Raw genomic sequence first — 18,575 nt, 5'->3', positions numbered from 1 at the left:
ATCTTCTGTCACTTTAAACTACCCATTTTCAAAACTGGATAGCTGAACTGTTCTTACAACAGTGACCTGATTCTAAGTTGCTAAGTTAAGAAAGGAGGAAAAAAAATAAAGCAAGGTTCAGCCATTTATCACTTCCTGACAAAGTTCAGGTACTAAGTCTCTGTTATTCAGGTGTGTAAAACACCATGCATAGGATTCAAGTCACAATACATAATGGAAGACATGGATCAAGTAATCTTTCTCAGTGATTTCACAAGTTAGTGAAACAAAAAAAAAATCAAACTCAGTAGCTACCCAAATCTGTTTTTCCAACATGACTGTTTTTAATATCACAGGTTTTACAAATTTACCTATCTGAAAACACAGGCTACATGTCCAGCCACATCATTTGTTTTTACCTAAGACTCTAAAGTAACTAAGTGCTTTTCATTGTATCTTTAGTCCCTGTTGCCACTGTGAAAAATCTCATTCTTCTCTGTGCCAATGCCAGCAGTCCAGCTATGCTAATGCTGGTTCAGTTCTTTATTTTGCATCCCCATTTTTAAACCTTTTGATAATGATCAGATCTTTCCATGTTTACACACTTACCTCTGGGTATCTTGCTGGGATATGTTTTCTGAAATGGTTTGAATTCATCAGGTGGGGGGAAATCTTCCACAGAATGGAAAGTAAATTTTGATTCAAAGTCATCTGGGAAGTTTCAGGGAAATAAACATTAGCTGATGCTGGAGAGAAACAAAACAACAACAACAACAAGAAAACAAAAACACCCAAAGAAAACCCCCAAACCCATCTATGTTGCCACAAGTACTTTCTATTAAAAATACTGGCTTATTTTCTCCTGGAACTGATAGTGGCTCATTCTGCATAAACCATCTTGATGAGTACTTCTGTGAGCCGCCCCAGTTTTTTGCCTTAATTGCAATCACTGCCTGCTATTAAAATTGAAGTTAAGTCTGCTGTTCCAGTTTTCTGCATTGATTACAGTATTATGGTAATAGCGGTATTCATTGGTAGTTTAAGACATGTAGTTGTAAACAAGAATGAATGGCCAATTCATCAGATCACAAAAATAATTCTTAAAATAATTCTTACTGGTCTTTGCCCTATAGGAGTGAAACTTCTAAATGTCCATGATCTGGTTTGAAGAATGGTAAGTTAGTATGATATGCACACTATCGGAACTCTTCATATTTTTAAGTAACTTTGCAGGTAGTGCGTGCTTTCCTTTCTACTGACTGAATTCAAATCTTCTTTGAAAAAGCCTTAATTTTCTATAATTGTATAAGATTGTACAAAAATGTTTCTGTTATACTACCCTGTTATTGCTAGGACAAAGTCTTGAGTGAGTTTTTGAGGTCTGAGACACACACAGGCTTTTGTACTAAAATTATTAACTAAGACCAAGAGATTTAATTTAATAATATTACCAATGATGTGCATATTTCCATTTTTAAGTGGTGTGTAGGGGTCATGAGCTGTAGCCCAGGCTGAGACTCCAGACTTGCTTGTAAGTTCAGTTGTTGGGGATCTTGCAGGTGGCTGTGGAGGTGTGACCAGCTTCCCAGCACCGGTTCCTTTAAAAAAAACCAGGAGACCAGCACATAAGCATCATCATGACTTAACCCAACAGTAAACTACAAAAAAGTGGAGGGGGCGTAGAAAAAATGCAGTATTTGGAGCTAACATACCCATAGATGTTGTTTGCCAAGCCTGACCACAGAATTGTTGCATTAAGTATTGAATTCAAGTCGCTACTGGAATTGGCTGGGGCTTTCCATTTCCAGTTCTAAGGAAAAGTGTGACATTCTGAAGTGTGGTTTTGTCCCAGTCTGGAAGGGAAGATTATCCTTCCACTTTCACAAGAAGACGCAGTCTCTTTAAGCAAAGGAAATCAACAAAACAACCACACTAGGTGGTATGTCTAAAAGAAAATTTCTTGATGCTTTGGCAGGAAATGCAATGGAATTATCATTAGTCTTGTGCATTTCACTGAGGAGTTGCAAGGGCCATCAAAGTTTACATCTGGAAGAACGCAGGAGTTGTGTGACAGGAAGGAAGCCCAAGGCCTCCAAGTCAGTAGCCTCTCAAAACTGCTTATCCTCCTACATAACCAGGGACAGGCAGAGTAATTTTATGGAAAACACAAATTGAACTAACATGAGAAATGGGCATCTCAACATAGCAAGAGTTCATCAGAGAGTTCTGAGCAGCATTAAGCAGCACCACAAGGCACCTGACCTGCTGTACTTACACGGCCTTTCCCCTGGCTCTCAAAGGGAACCTGTAATCTTTCTCCTGACATCTGGCTGCTAAAATACAGGGTACAGAACATTCTCTTTCAGATGTTCCCTGTTAAGTAGCTGTCTCCATTTCTCAAACCCACACAGATCTAGGCTCATGCTCATCTTTTTTATTATTTTCATTACATTAGAGGAGTCTAACATAATTTCCCTCTATCATACTGGATAATACCCTGCTTCCCAAGTAGTTGGAGAAACCTCTGGCCCAACTACCTTGATCGCAGGAGGCACTGGCTGCTTCCCTTTGAGGAACAGCAGAGGGCTGCAGCCAGATTTGCTTTTGCTCACCTAGTAGCTGCCCCATCTCTGTTTCATTATGTTCTCTGGTGTTTCCTAGCTGTTGCCAATACTGCTCCTGCATGGGTACAGCTGCAGATTGGTATCCTAGGCAGGCTGGCACATGAGCAGCTGCTGACCTGGCACACACCGTGTTGTGTTATGTAGTCTGTTTCCCCAGCTGAGCCTGTCAGGTACAACCCATTGCCACAAAAGCAAGACGCAGCCCAGTGATCAGCATGTCACTTCCAAGAGTGGCCGCTTAAACGATAAGGCATTTGTGCCCAGTGCTAAGAAGTGCCTGGCATCTCAAAAAGCCGAGTGTTTTGGGCGTTCATCATGAGCCGTGCAACCTACGGGTATTCCTCCCCTGTGTGCTCTTCATCCCCGCCCCTCCTTGCTCTCCAGTCACCAGTGCAATAGAACGGTTTGGGTTGGAAGGCAGCCTTGAAAGAACTAAGTCATCTCAAGGTCCTGTTCCAACCCAAATCATTCTGTGATTTTCCCCGCTAGCCGAAGGGAGGGAAAAGCCTCCTTCCTTCGGAGGTGCCTCTCTCACCTGCGCCTCGCCCGGGTCTCTTCTTCCTGATCTCCCCCACGGCTGCGGGCTGAGGGGGGCCGGGCGTGGGTGGCAGCGGCAGCGACTGGATGTTGCTCGGCTTATGGAACTGTGACAGCAGGTGGGGAGACTTGGGGGGCAGCGGAGGGGGCACGTCGGCACCGCTGAAGGCCGGGGACGGGGGAAAGGAGAGCCTGTTCGCGGGCGGGGGGTGCGCGTGTGGCGGCGGAGGAGGCGGCGGGGGAGGCGGCGCGGGAGGGGGACAGTCCCTTCCCTCGGTCGGAGCGGCGGCGGCCGCAGAGGCCTCGGCGGCCCTGGCCGGCAGCCCGCAGGGGGGCACGGGGGGCAGCGGGGGAGGAGGAGGAGGGGGCGGCGGGGGCGGGTGCGGAGCGCCTGCTTGAGGCTTGGCGGGTTTGTCAGCCTGAGGGGGAGGGAGCGGGGCCGGGGGCGCGGGGCCGGGGGTCACCCCCTTGGCGGGGCGATCGGCCGGAGGGGGCACAGGGGGAGGAGGAGGGAAGGTGAGGGAAGGCTTGCTGGAAGCGGGAGGCGGCGGAGGGGGCGCGGGCAGGCTGGGCCGCCCGGGACCCGCTCCCGCTGCGGCTCGGGAAGTGCCGGCAGGCTCCGGTGGGACAGCTGCCCTTGGAACCTCGGCCGGCTGCGATGGGGCGCTGCTCGCTTTGGCAGCGCCGCTGCTCAGCGGTGCGGAGGGTCTGGGCGATGCTGCTCGGCCTCCGGAGAGCTTCCCTGCTGGAAACCAGGTATCACATGTTACACACTGGGATTGCGCTCCCACTCCTCAGACCGAACAGCGATAAAGGCAAGCTCTTCATCTTCCCCTCCCCAGTGGATACCCGGAGGGATCAAACTCATTCACCCCGGCTGCCCACGCTGCAATGAGACTTAGGAGGTGATGCATTCCAGTGGGCACCAGGGATTCTGCTTCGTTATATGACGACCGGCTGGGAGACCTTGCTCCCCTCCCTGCTCCTCAGCTTCTGCAGAATGAAACAGTTTCAGGAGAAGGAACTTTTCTGCAGAGCCTGGGGCCCTTCACACCAGCCTCATCTTGCCTGGTACAGCCTGCTGGGTATTGAGACTCCCGGTGGAAAGTACACGAGCAGTCTGACACACATCAACTGGCATCCTTCAAGTTAAGTACTTGCTTAGGATCAAAAAATTCACGCAAATGTTACAGAAACCTCAGCTCCACGGATAAAAGCCAAGTTTTTAAAAGCAATGCCTTAAAGGCTTTCCGGAAGGCACAGGTTCTGGTATTTCCTTTTTCACAGCAAATGCCTGAAGACTCTTGAACTTAAAAAATGTCTTTTCTCGAGTAAATGTCAAGGATTTATCACAAAGCAAGATGTCAAAAAAGGCATCTCATTCGACACTCACATAGTCTGATAGGCATGGCCACAGTTTTAAGAACAACTCAAAGTAGTTACTGCCACTGAAGCTATGTCAAAAGCCCCACCACACACAGTGCTGTGCATCTTTGGCTTGCCTTTTGGGAGCAAAAAACCTTCAGAAAGAGCCAAGTTCTGTCTTTCTCTACAAAAATCTACTTTGCTCTGTGCTCCTGAGCCGGCACCAGCTGCTCAGCAGTGCCAGAGGTCATTACTGTGACTATAAAAGTAATTTCTCATTGATACTGGCACTTCTTGAGGTGAAAGCAGCACTGGGGCTACCCATGTGCCTTCCTCCTGTCATTGTGAAGCAACAATACCTTTATTTTTTGGATCAGTAAATTATCTTGTTGGATCAAAGCTATACTCTGTAAAATCCAGAGGGCAAAAATCTTAAACATGAAGCTTTAAAGTCATACACAGGACTGTAATACCATAGAAATATACACTAGTGGAGGGAAGGAATATGACTTTGCCATTTGTTCTGAAATTGATAAGCTCAGATTTCAATACTGTATTCAAGACACAATTAAAAGCTTTCATTAAAATAATGTAAAAACGCCAGCTACAGAGAACTTTTTAATCTCTTTCTTACCAAGTGTGGAGATAGCTTTTTATTTATGTTTTAAGAAATAAGGCACCTGAGATCTAGAAAGGTGGCTTCAATCACATTATTAGTTGAGCCCTCCCTGGTCACAGGATGAACTAAGCATTCACAAGAAAACCCCAATAAAAATCAATCTGTAAAGCTAATCCCAAATTACTTTTCATCCCAAATTTCTGCCCACCCAGCTCTGCTTTCATACAAATGAAGCCCTTACCTGTCATGTCCCTCTGGCCTGCTGGTCTGAGAACAGGAAAGCCACCAGCAAATAAACCTCCCAGAGGCTGCTGAGAGCCACCTTTATTAACAGCTGGGTTACCTCCATCTCTGTTAGCTCCTTTGGGTTCTGTTAAAAAGAACAAAAAATGCAGGATATATCAGAAAATCATTTCATCCTTGTCCTGAGACTGCTACGGCCTGGTGGCAATAGAAGCCAAGGCTAAACTTTCCCTGTGCTGTTATACAGGAACTGCTGTCCCTCTCTGACCTGTACCTTGGAGCACAGCACCCTCTGGTGCTCTTCAACCTCATGCAAATCATGACACCAAGAAGTAGCTGTGTTAAGCCTAATACTGAATTTACGTGTCCAGAATTTTTCAGTGTTTTTTTTTTTTGTTCTTTTAATCTAATAAAGAACAATTCTTCTGCTAGAGCCAACAATTCCCATCTAATTATCTTATTGAAATGCTCTTAAGGATTTAATAATTCGTTATTTATTTTGGAACAACGAATGCCTGTTAAGGTGATAATCAGTTGGAAACTTAAAAGTCATTGATCTCAGAGCAGCATGCACGTTTAGAAAGTGTCCCCTCTCTGCATCCTAAATGGATGATCCTAGGATGATGCAGACCTTTGCTGACCTTCAAACCTGCCCTTCCATTTGAAACTGTCCACCTGACCTCCACCCATAGCCAAACCTGAAGGTTCAGCAAAGCTCCCCCAGGGCCTTGTTGAGGAGCCCATGCTCACTTTCAATCTGTGGCGCACTGCGGTCGTTGATTTGGGTCACTTTCCTTAGGCGAGTTCCCTGCTGGATATCGGCCAAGAGCGCGTTTCGTGCTTTCTGCTCGTCCTTTCGCAATTTTGGTATCTCTGAGCTTGCCTGTTGACAAGAAGAGCTTTAGATGGGAGGTACAGACAAAAATGCATGTTTAGAAAGGATACACAGGCAAACATGGGATAGAAGATTTGAAATAAGCTCTCCCTGGCAGCTGTCACTCTCAAGCCTTTGAGTCAAATCAACAGGAGCAGCATTTGGTTGTGCAGGAGGCAGGAAAGCTGAAAGTTTAAATAAAACACAAAACTAATACTAGTTAGGCTAATACTGTTGAAAGCAAATTAGGAAGCATGCTTAAATGAAATGTGACCTCATTTGGCCATTTATGGCCTCTGTCCCACAACTCCAGCTCCAACTGCCTCTGACAGCTCTTATCACGCTGTTTACAATGCTTTACATCAAAATTTTTATATGTAAAAATATAATAAATACCTGGTTTATCCACTTTTCTTAGGAAAAAAAGATAAATGCATGCTGCACTTGTATTTGAATGTGATCATTAATTATTTAGACTCTCTGTACTGGAGATTAACACCAGTTTAAGCAGAATGCCTTTAGAATAATACAATTATATTTTCGTAATGTTTCTATCCTAACCAAGCTTGGTAAGTGTAAAGTCAAGTTGTAGTTTAAAGTTCTTTAATAAAACAAACAAAATTTATTCTTTATTCTTACTTCTTCAAGTTTATCGTTATATATATTAAAAAGGCATATATTTTAAAAAATTGGATGTTTCACTTTTTAAAAGCAGATAACAAAGCTGTTATTCCTAAACCTATTGTGACTAACAGAGCAGTCTAATAGAGGAGAATCTTCACATCAGAGGAGCAATGTTCTGCTTGCTTCCAAAATTCCCAGAGATTAGACAACTCCCTAAAGAGAACGAGTACCAGAAATGTTTCCATAGCCCTTAATTTTAGTACCATAGCTGTAATAAAGCTGAACAATACCGTCACACTTGAAAAAACCCCCAAAGCCAACCCAGCTTGGTAATGGCATTCTGAAAGCAAAACAGAAACTTGAAAACACTTAACCAGCTGCTGAATTAATAATGTGTCTAACTCGTTAATCCCAAGTGAAGAATCCTATCAGTACGATATTATTCGTGGTTATTTTTGTACTTGCTAAAAAACCCAAACCCAGCCAGTGGGATTTGCTCTGCCCCGCTAGATGGAGCTCCAGACCGCTGCTAACGCCGCCGCATTCCCGAGCCCTGATGTAAAAACTCGGAATTACAACCTGCTGATATGTAACCATGTGCAGTTTTAAAATGTTAGGAAAAATCCCAATTCTGTTACATTTTCCTCGTTTGAAATAGCGCTGCCTGCCCTCGTACTTGCAGAACAGGGAGTCCCACTGCCCATTACGAGGCCCCAGAAGAGCTGCCCATGTCAGCGGAGTTAGACCGTGTACCAGCCACAAACCATTTCCACTCCCCTTCTCTGGAAGCTGACAGTACTTACTGTGAAAAACGGAAATACCATAACTGGAACAAGGGTGATTCCCTTCCTCACAAAAGCTCTTTACCAGTATTTTCAACTTCTTGTCTCTCTACTCCCACTAATGACTTTGCTGTGGCAGGACAAGCAGATCTAGACGGATCTGATCAAGAGCTATGTTTAAAATTAGACCTAGCAGCTGTCTTTCATTTCCAGGTTCAAGTGTCCATATATTATGCCAGCTGTCCACTTCACCTCCCAGATCTACTTTTCTGGGCAGGCTATTAGAATACAAAGTCTTGATACCCAGACAGCTATTAGGTTAAAATAATCAACTTTTGGTAACTTGTAGCAAGTGACCTATAACTTGATATCAATGTAGCACAAGCAAGACAAAAATCTGTGGCATAAAAAAGCAGGACTATTGTTCTGCCATCCCATAATGCAGCATAACAAGCTGCCTCTCTCTTACAGCAGATTCTCTCACTCCAAGCATAACTCCATCCCATGCCCCAGCTGTTTCTTCTTCCTCTTCATGTACGTAAGACATTCAATCTTCCGTGCCCAGCCTGGAGGACTCGGATGATTGATTAACTGCCGAGGGGCTTGATATGGATTCTCTTTTTCCATTACAAAATCAAGACGGTCTGGGGTGTAGTGTGCCTGGTTTCACAGCAGTCAGAGCTCCTTTGAATGTTTTGTTTGCTGCCCGCACTCCCAAGGCCAGTGATAATCCTTGCCAAACATCTTTTCACCAGGTAAGTATCTCACCATCTACTGGTGTCCAGCATTTGCAAATTTCTGGGTTTACCATAATGTTTTTTGAGACAACCTTCCTTTCTTTGATGAAGAAATAAATTTTGGATTCACAATCATGCTGTGCTTGCACAGCACAAGCACAGATAACAAACATGTAAGTTCTGCATCAAGAGAAAAACAAAGAGGAACTCTTATGGCTGTCAGATCTTCAGCCCTGATCACATGCAATAGAAGTGTTTCAGCAGGAAGACAAATACATTTTAAGTCACAGAGGGAAAACAGCTGCAAGACAAAAGATGTAATTCTTAGGCTACTTTCTACTCCACCATCTGCAGGGCAGCCTCACTTATTTACAAAACGAGAAACATCTCAGTATTTCAATGACAATCAGAAAGGAAGCGGAGACAAATGTGAAGACCATTTGTTTTATCAGATGCCAGAGCTGCCTCAGGTAACACAGAGTGAAATTAAATTCCATACTTTATTTACAGGAATTGGTAAGGGAATGGTGGGTTCTCATTACCTCAGCAACCACTAGGTTATTCTGCTACTATTTCAGACACAATGAACGTCACGTTCAGTACATACTTAGAAATAGAATGGAACAAACCACACATGTAAATAGCCTGAACATAACAATTACTTCCTTTTCATCTCACCCAACTCCAACACGTTTTCTCTTCAGTGTCCTAAATTACACACTCAGCTATGACATGCAGTAAAGTATAGGACTAATGTTTTGGCTATCTGTCAGGTCTTCAAAATACTTGTAAATAGGAAAATACCATCAAATCATATTCTTTAGAGTGATGTTTCAAACTGTAAATCCTCAATGATGGAAATAAACATTTCAGAATTTGAAGCTGGTAACTTAGACTAGTGGAACTATGAATGAGGACAGCATGAATATAGAGAGAGATCTAAATCAGTGCAGCCTGAGGCTGTTTGAAAAGAACAACAAACCAAAACATGTTTCTCCACTGGTGAGGTGGAGGGGGGAAAGTAGAGGGGAAAAAAAAAGCACAATATAAAAATGTCAAATGTAAAACTGAAAGTGGCTGTATTACAAATAATGGTCATATCTCTGAAACTAAAGCCTACATTCCAAGTCCCACAAGCCTGGACCTGGAAGGAGGCTCCAGAAGCAAGCCTGAATTAGCAAGTATGGCAAGGAGGGACAGTACACTCCTCCAGTATTTCTCATCCTTTCAGAAAAAACCAGTGTGAGCAAAAATGGAATCCCAAGCTCAGTTCTGGCCTCTAGATTTTTAAAATTACATTGTGGAAACCTGGAGGTGCAAAAGAAAGAGCCAAAGCAGTGCTCAAGACACTGGAGGCAACAGCTCTGATTTCGGCAACTCTGTTTTGACTGTCAGCCCTGAAGTCTGAGGGGTGGTCTGCCTGCACACAACAACCTGTACTGGGAATGGTGGGGAGGACTCAGGCAGCAGAGACAGGCATTTGGTGAATTACTGTGAGATGCAAACAGACAAGCCACAGACAGCAGTGGATTATCAATCTCTTGATAATACTTCAGATCAAGGCTGGATCCTCTCTGGCAGAAGTGGTTTTTGTGAAGCACAAGTCACCAGGTCCTGTGCAGAGCTACTTGGTGAGGTGCAGTGCCCTGTGGCGGAGTAGCACAGCCAGGGATTTGTAACTTCCAGTTAGGAGTTCTGTGAAAGTGGATTGCTTAGTTTAGAAGAACAAGTCTCTATTTTTACACTTTCTATACATGGACCACTCCAGGCTTGACCCTGAATAATCACAATCTTAATACCCTAAATTGAGTTATATCAGACAAATTAAGAATGGAGAGACTTTTTCTAGAGAAAACTGACTGAAATCCATGGCAATGAGCTCCATTTCTGGGTACACTCTGCTGTGATATTTGCATCACCTTCAGAATGTCATTTTACATCCTGCAAGACAGATGGGAGCATTGACCTACCCTCTGGGCTCCTACGATACTTAAAATATTTAAGAGACACACGTGCTCAGATACTGAAGTGATGTAAATGCAGAAGACATCAGTCATTTGGAAAAGTTTATATTAATACTAATTATAATCTTCAGATTTCAAAGAGTACCTGTGCACACAGAAAAAGGGGAAATCCTTTGGCCTCTGGACAGGTAGTTCAGTCAGAGTTCATACATACTATCCCATAAATGGCTTGTATTTACTCTGATTTCAAATATGCTCTTGAATGCATTTGTAAAGTACTTCAGGTAATATAGATCTACATAAACAGGACAGCTGCAGGAAAAATGTACCTCTAGCCTCCAGGACAACCCAATAGCCAGGCAGTCATGGGCCTTTCCTTCAGAGTAAACCCATCAGGTGATGTGAAAGAATGATCCAGTACTAAAATGATCCAGTTCTAAATTAGATAGGAGCAATAAGTAAGATAAAATAAAGCATTATTCTATCCAAAGGCACTACATACTTTTACTCAGAGAACTTAATAGTACCGAGTATTTACACTTCTAATGTGCAATGAATTGTATCATCATAGTAGATTCTTTCTCCTGGTCATATTTTACAGGAAACACTGGGAAGACACCTTTGTATAAAATTATTTATTTATCTGAACTAGATAAAAAACTAGAACAGAAAAAGTCAAAACATATTTAGCTTTTCCCTAATTATTTTGTGAGACATATAACAATAACATTTAAGACCAATCAATACATTTGCCATCAGAATTTTATTATGGGCAGAAGGAAAGCTCTCTCTTTTACTGACAATATAAATTATTTCTATGATTCTGGTGGCAATTAACCTTCTTCTCTCCCATTACCAGTTTTTCCTCCTCTAAAAAAATCCCCCAGATTCAATGCAGAGATCAAGCACAGGTACTGGCAGAAGGCACAAGCAGCATATATTTTAGTGGAAAAAGAGACTGAGGACACTCCTTGCTTTCTTATTTTTCTTTGCCATGCTCAGCCAAACCTGCACAGATCCAGGCTGAGGCAAGTGATTTTCACCACTGCAGCAAGAAACTCCTGAGGTTTGGCTTTTAAGGAAGGGAAAGATAGTGCAGCAAGATAAAGGCTAAGCAGAAAGCTCCAGGATAAAGGATATTTGATCACAGAGACAAATATTTATGGGGGGAAAAAAAAATTGTTCCTGAGCCAGTCCTGGCCTTCTCTGGCATCCAATCTGTCATGATTCAGCAACACAAACTAAAAAATGCAAGAGAAAAAGCCTACAAACATAACAGTGGACAATTAAAACCAGCATCTGAAACAGCAGGTAGGGCAAAACAAGCAAGAGCTGTGGAGGCAGTGTAGTCAGTAATGTGATAGTGCCAGCTCTGGTCAAAGAAAATGTCTGTCAATAATGAGAAACAACTAAAACATCTAAACCTTAAATAAGGTATGTCTAAAACATCAAGAAAGAGCAGAAACCACTGGAAATATAACAAAATTCCCCAAATATTATTTCAATATTAACAATAACCAAAATTCTGGTGTAAACAAATACAGATTTTTTCAGGAAAGAGGACAAAAAAGGTGAAGCTGGCTGCCTAATGCAGTATGTGCGTCATGTCAGAGATAGCTGAGAACAGGAGAGAAAAACACAGCTTGTTTGTGGTTGGTAAATCATCTGAGGAAGGATGATGAATGTTCTTACTACCCATATGGCACCACAAGACTTTCCAAGCAGCAGAGAATGAAGGGAGAGATGATGACTGGGTCCCCATCCAGCCATAAATCTCCTACTCCTTTGAAGGAAGGCCAGGCACTGGATTGGTGCTCACAGCAGTCTGGAAGGGCAGAGCCCTTGAGTAAGGGGCCTCAAAGGGCATGAGTGTGTTAAAATACCCTTCTGGGACCACTGATGATAAAAAAGAGTGGACCAAGAACAGGGGAGACCTGCTTGCAAGCAACCTACTCTGTAGCTTCCTTCCACTTAACCACAAGCTGCTGACCACAAGAGTTCCATAATGAGAGTTCTGTAACCATCAGGACTAAGGTATTTAAACGAATTCAGCTCCTCAAAGACTGCATCCTTTCCAAAAGCAGAACTGACAGAAAGAAGTAATATTGCCAGTAAGATGCCAGAACAGTCTAACAAAGTACAATGTCATAACTTTTTACTATAAGAATGAGGTTCTTTTGGAACAAAGTAAAACATGGAAAGTTGACCAGAAATCTCAGTGTAAGATGACCAGCATGTCTTCCTTGATATTGCACAGGATTATAAATCATCCAATTGTAGCTCAGCATTAAATCTGAAACCCCAGAGAAATTTGGAACTTGATTCCAAGACCAATCCACTATTACTAGTTTTGAATTATGCCAGGAAGTAATGATTTTACATTTGCAGCAGAAACAGTTTGCCCAGCAGGCAAGAGCATTGCTTTTACAAAGAATTTTCAAACCAGCAGCTAAAGTCTTCACCAGGAATGTGCCAAGAAAAGCAGTAGCAACAAAAAGAAGGAGCTTATTAAAATAATAAACTCAGTTTCCAGCACATCACACAAACAGGAATACCATAGAGAAAAATATGGTCATCTTTCTTGTATTTTCATTACACACGCATCAGGTGTGGTCTCACTCACGCACTGTCAAATACAAAATAAAATAATCAAAATAATCCCCCCCTTCCAATTTAAGGAAAAATCTAACAAGTCTCAACAACAAAGTAGATGTCTTCTTTAATTTTAAGTATTTTAAACTGCTTTTTTCTAAACAAGCTTGGGAGATCTGGTACCTGACACTTCTGGTTCTGTTCACAAGAGAATACTGACCTCTAATTTAAAGCTTTTTAATTATGAGAGACCTCACCACAGTGCAAGACTCTACCTGCACAGTCATTTGCAAGATCAGAGTCACTTCTGTGTTTCTGCTGTGTGGCACAGGACAAAACTAATTAATTCTTGGCACCTGGTCTGCCTGGGCAAACATGGCACTCTCTCATCTTTCTAGCAAGCTGAGCTTCAAATGCTTCCCATGCGAGGGGTCACTCTCCAGCCAACTTTTCTGAGGGAACCCACATGAGGGAACCTGCCAAATTGCTTCCTGGCAGCTTATGAAATCATTGTTTCAACAGAATGACAGGATCAGCACTTGACAATTCCACCTACACCCAGCTCAGTACTGATGACCCATGATCTCAATCTCCACAGCACAAAGTTCTGTAGTCTGAGCCTGCCAGGTTGAAAAGGTCACTGAGCAATGTGTGCACTTAGATAGGCTGAGTCTACCCCGACCTTGTTTCTCAGCTCCCAGCTAGGGAAGTAGTGCAAAAGTTGTTACAGATCTCTTCCTGGCACTACAGCCACCGCCTAGTCCTGGCTTTAGTCCCAAGCAGCGAGGCCTTTCAGTGTTAGCAGAGCCTGGTGCCTGCTCTGCACCTGCTCAAAGCAACCACCACACACAATGGCAGGGAACAAACGCAAAACCAGCATAGCAGAAGCAACTTTCTTCTAAATCTATGTTCCCAGTGCTCATTTCAAATACCACCAGGAATCAATGCCACTGCACCCAAGAAACCCTCTGTCCCTTATGCTAGCACCACTGTATCAGATAATATAAAAATCTTGTATACTAAAGGGTTCAATTGCTCCTGCCTCAAATGGAGCAGGGGGGTTATTCACTAGGGTGCACTTAAGGTTTTCCAGTGTGGGTTGCTAGATTTCTGCACCTGAATACAAAAAATGCAACAGAATAAGTAGGATCATTTGTACCTGCTGAGCTTTTCTGTAGGTATTTAACTTTGTGACACCCACGTTTTAAATAGAAATTCTGACTATTCTTGTACTAAAAGAAAACATGCAGTAACAGAAGCCACCAAAATGAAGGCAGTATAAAATTTAAACTACTCTAAAAGTGTTTCCCAGCAGTCCAGAAAGATCACAAGTCAAATACCAAACATACCCTGAAACTGGCTTCAGAAGTTAATTTTGGACTTCATTTTTTGATTTCTAAAATTTTGTGATTCAAAGTCTCATGACAGCCTCTGTATCAATGAAAAGAAAGGGAAAACTCTTACATAAACAAGAAAATCTGAGCGCCTGGCATTGCAATGAAAATGTCAAACAGCACAAGGCTGAAAACATTGCCACGGGAGCTGGTGACAATGTTTATTCTCTCTTGTCTACCACTGCAGACTCCCCAGAATGACAAGGGATACCATGAGTAGTGGGAACAAAAACTTCAATGGGTAACAACCTATACACATCACAATTTAATCTCTAAGAACACTAGGCTATTTCTCATACCCAGTTACCTGTGCAGAAGCTACTGATCATTCTAAAATTCCTTTTAGCATCCACACAAAATTATGGTTAACCCAAGAGAGAACAACGAGAAATTGGCATTTCTTGCACTCTCACCTTCCAGGCATTCAGAGAAGTCCTACTCAAGTGCTGCTATAATTTTGAGCTCTCTTTTAATTAAAAGGCTAAAAGTATAATATTAATTGACAGATGGAATTTAATATGTAGCCACTGCATACACTAGAGATAGGGTATTAAGGGCATTATTACTTTGTGGTTAGAATGGTAAATTAACATGTTAGTTGTCTGCAGCCAGGCTGCTTCTGGTACCTGGGCTCAATAATTTACAGCTGGTAAATCCACTCTGCAATTTCCATCCTTGTATATTATACAGATGAAAAACTAAGAGAAAGAATGCTCTTCAAATGCATTCCATTCCACTCAGACATATGACATTATGAAGAAACCTGCAGAACATTCTCTAAATAGATTTAAAATAGTGACATAAGAATTCTTAAGTGAAGCATTCAAGAAGATTAGCAGCTAGGAACTACATGTAATCCATGCCCTGTACCTGTCCAGATGAAACAGAGCAATGACAGTCTAGTATTTATGTTTTCTTTTCATCTTTCCCACATTTCACAGCTCCCACTTACTCTTTCTGTATTTTTTGACCAGAAATACAGAAAGTTACAGCAGCAACACTTTGAGACACCACAGCTATGCAATCTCAATTTTCCAACAGCTGAAAATTAAGTCAAACCACACAAAGATACAGCTTTTTTTTTTTTACATGATTGACTCTCACTTCTTTATGAAAGCAGACGGTGTGAGATATGATATATTATTAAAACACTGTAAATGAGTATGCTTTATTTCATTGGGAACAAAGCACTCAAAAATTTCAGCTGTGCTTTGTCCAGCCCTCAGCACAGTCTGTATGATCAGTCAGTCAGCAACAAGATTACCAAGCCTGCACTTTCCCTCACTCTGGTGATAGGTATTACCTATCAGCAATAAATATTGTGCTTTACTATCTCCCTAGGCTCCATGACAAAGTACTACACATGATCTTACACCTCAGATAAAATTTTAATAAACACATTCCTAACTATTTTGCTATTGGCACCATGCACAATGCTGTTTTTTCAGTATTACACTTGCATGTCTAGGGGTCTGAATAGAAACTTGAGAGATTACTTTAATTTTTACAATAAATAATTAGCAAGCATGACCAAAAACTTATGCATATGAGTGCTCATATGTGCACATCCACTCATACTATATTGGGTAAGACCAAATCAAAATACCATAAATCATCATTATCTTCAGCCAAGATGTTTTACATATGCTGTTTGTTCTCTTTCCAAAGAACAGTAGTGCTAAATGTCAGAGGAGCAAAACCAACTCCCACACAACTTCAGATGAACACTGTAGCTCTCTGAAATTCTTGTGAAGCTGAAGGAAACAGCTCAGCAAGGTTTTCAATCTAACAACTGCATGAAGGAGGGGAAAAAACATCCCCCCCCCCAAGGAAAAATATCAGGTGATGTTTTTCTCAACCTCGGAAATCCTTCTGTGTAAATCAGGATTTTATCATAACATTCTATCATGAGGAATTGCTTTTCTGAGTTTTCTATTACAGAGTAGAAAATGAGAATAAAAAACTTGGTAAACACTGACAGGTTTATCTACAACAGTCATTCTGTTTTTAATTTTTTAAAATTCTTAACTTAATAAGGATGAGGTAATTATTATACTTAATCCACATGCTATTCTAGCATTCACCATTGTTTCAAGGTTCACATTTCTATCACCAAAGTAAGCATTTTACTTTCTCCTTCTGCTATCCTTGTTTCTAGTGTGCAACAAGGCAGCAAATAAACACCTGGTGCTACTTTATGAGCTTTAATCATCTGATCCATTGTGATTTTGGGGGTTAATTTCTATGCTAAGAAATTTTCTTTATTCATAACAATTCTAAAGAGAACAGAAGTATTTTCTTAAACTCCACAAACACATGAATCATTAAACAAACATCTCTGAGTAAGGCACAACCCAGCAGGGCTGCTACACATCCACACTTCCTCCAATATTAACATTTTAATAGGTGATGACTGATCTTAACATTACAAATTCATATATACAGAGGCCACACAGCAGTAAGCAGCCTTCACTGCAGGTAATAAGTGAACAGGGTTTATCAAAGCAAAATTCTCTCTTGATCCTTTTCTTGGGAAATTAGGTAGAGAAAAATTTTAATCGTCTCAGTGGTGACACACACTCCAGAAAATATGACAAGCCAAAACTAACCTGGTTGCCTCATATGCCAAGCTTAAAGGCAGGACTGGTAAAAGAAATAGACTGGGAATAAAATTAAATTTTTCGTGAGCAGAAAGCTTTAAAAATAACCCACAACTACCAATCTTATCCCCATGACCACCAACAAAAACTACTAAAACAACCTACCTTACATGGCATGCCCATAAACTAAAAGAGCTTTAGAAAAAGCCTCCTGTGTAAGTGTGCTTTGTTAAGGTGTAGAGGAAGAGGGAACATAAAGAGAATCGAATTCTATAAGCCAGCACCAGAAAATATACCAGGGCATAGTTTTATTCTGCCTACTCACCCCTCTCATCTCTATGACCCCCCAGAAGGTAGGCATTTGAAGACATGGTCAATTAATCTAATTAGTTGTATTTGCATTTTGACTCAGCCACCTGCATCTGCTACAGCAGACATCCCACCATTCCCTCCTGAGAAATCCAGCAATTTGTTTCCTTTTAGGTTTGGTCTAACAGCCAGTAGTTTTTTTGGCTGTGGGGCACAGGTGGCTCTTAGCATGTCTTAAATACCATCTCCAAATCACTTTGTATTGTCTTGTAACAACTTTTGTGAACAAAATTCAGTGCAAGTACTTACAGAATATCAGCAAGTGCAAAAGTCTTAGAAAACAGTAGGGACAAGGCCAAAAAACACTAGGAAGGAAGTTTTTTCTGCCTTAAGAGTCAACAGGACAAAAAAGTTATGTGCCAACAGTGATTAGAATATCCATGAAGTAAAGACTGCAAAATTATTTGGGTTCAAGGCTCACAATATTAGCAAAGAAAATGTGCAGAGAAAACAATGTGGTGACTACTTCTGCTAAAATTCTCTTGATAGTGAAAGCAAGAGGAAAGTATGGTGCTCATCCATAGCTACAAAAGCAAGACAAGTCCGTGGTACCCCTGCAATAGCATTATGAAAAACTACAGGTCCTAAAACCTCACCTACACACAGACATTTTAATTTATGTGATTTATGTTAAAAGAAAACTAGTGGCTCACCCACATATCAATAGTAAAATTAAAACCTAACTTTTAATTGCTGACACGCAAATCGTACTCTGATTTAATCATACCAGTATAATAAAAATCACTGTGCTGTTTACTTTGGAACTTCTCCAGCTGTTGGCCAAATAATAAGTTATCTGCTTTGAAGGTTTTCCTTAAAGCTATACGCCTGTAAAAATTTTTCCTTCTTCCATCCCCAACTGTAGATCTAGCAGCCGTAACAACAGCTGGGCAGACCAGCAACTGTAAAAGACAAATGCCAATTTCTAGAAAAGGGCTTACCAGTAAAAGAAAATAGGGTCTGTAGCAAGTTTCTGAAGACTCCCCAACTATAAGGTTTTACTCTGTAACTTGGCACCAGCTGGAGAGCAGCCTCCTACTCTGTGCTTCTGCTGAACTCACCAGGCAGATTCCTGATCCTGTCTCTCATTCAGTTTTGACAGGGAAAAGCAATTTTGCTGTTGCAGAAAAAACAATGTCCTACCACGCTATTTTATTAATTATTTCTGTTGATTCATATACTCTTTTTAGTATCAAGACTTATTAAAAGCAAAGCTTCACTATCAGACAATAACTAGAAACACATCTAGTATGTATCATGTCACCAAGATGG

At 41.6% G+C, this 18,575-nt stretch overlaps 1 protein-coding gene across 12 annotated transcripts in view; it reads right to left on the bottom strand.

Moving 5' to 3' along the window:
- The window catches only part of WIPF3 (WAS/WASL interacting protein family member 3), a 38,355-nt gene that overhangs the window by 3,596 nt on the left and 16,184 nt on the right, over nt 1-18,575 (bottom strand). For 9 of the 12 annotated variants that reach the window (XM_064704555.1, XM_064704556.1, XM_064704547.1 and 6 more), the window contains 5 exons: nt 6,118-6,250; nt 5,366-5,494; nt 3,139-3,885; nt 1,431-1,577; nt 589-690 (listed from right to left, as the gene is read on the bottom strand). In XM_064704555.1, coding sequence (XP_064560625.1) covers nt 589-690; nt 1,431-1,577; nt 3,139-3,885; nt 5,366-5,494; nt 6,118-6,250 — 1,258 coding nt within the window. The other 3 variants (XM_064704558.1, XM_064704559.1, XM_064704557.1) reach the window with 3 other exon arrangements.

The sequence above is a fragment of the Zonotrichia leucophrys genome, chromosome 2 (genome assembly GCF_028769735.1).
Source record: "Zonotrichia leucophrys gambelii isolate GWCS_2022_RI chromosome 2, RI_Zleu_2.0, whole genome shotgun sequence".
Classification (NCBI taxonomy): Eukaryota; Metazoa; Chordata; class Aves; order Passeriformes; family Passerellidae; genus Zonotrichia; species Zonotrichia leucophrys.
Note: the sequence above shows the minus strand (reverse complement) of the source record. Positions and strands in the feature narration are given on the sequence as shown.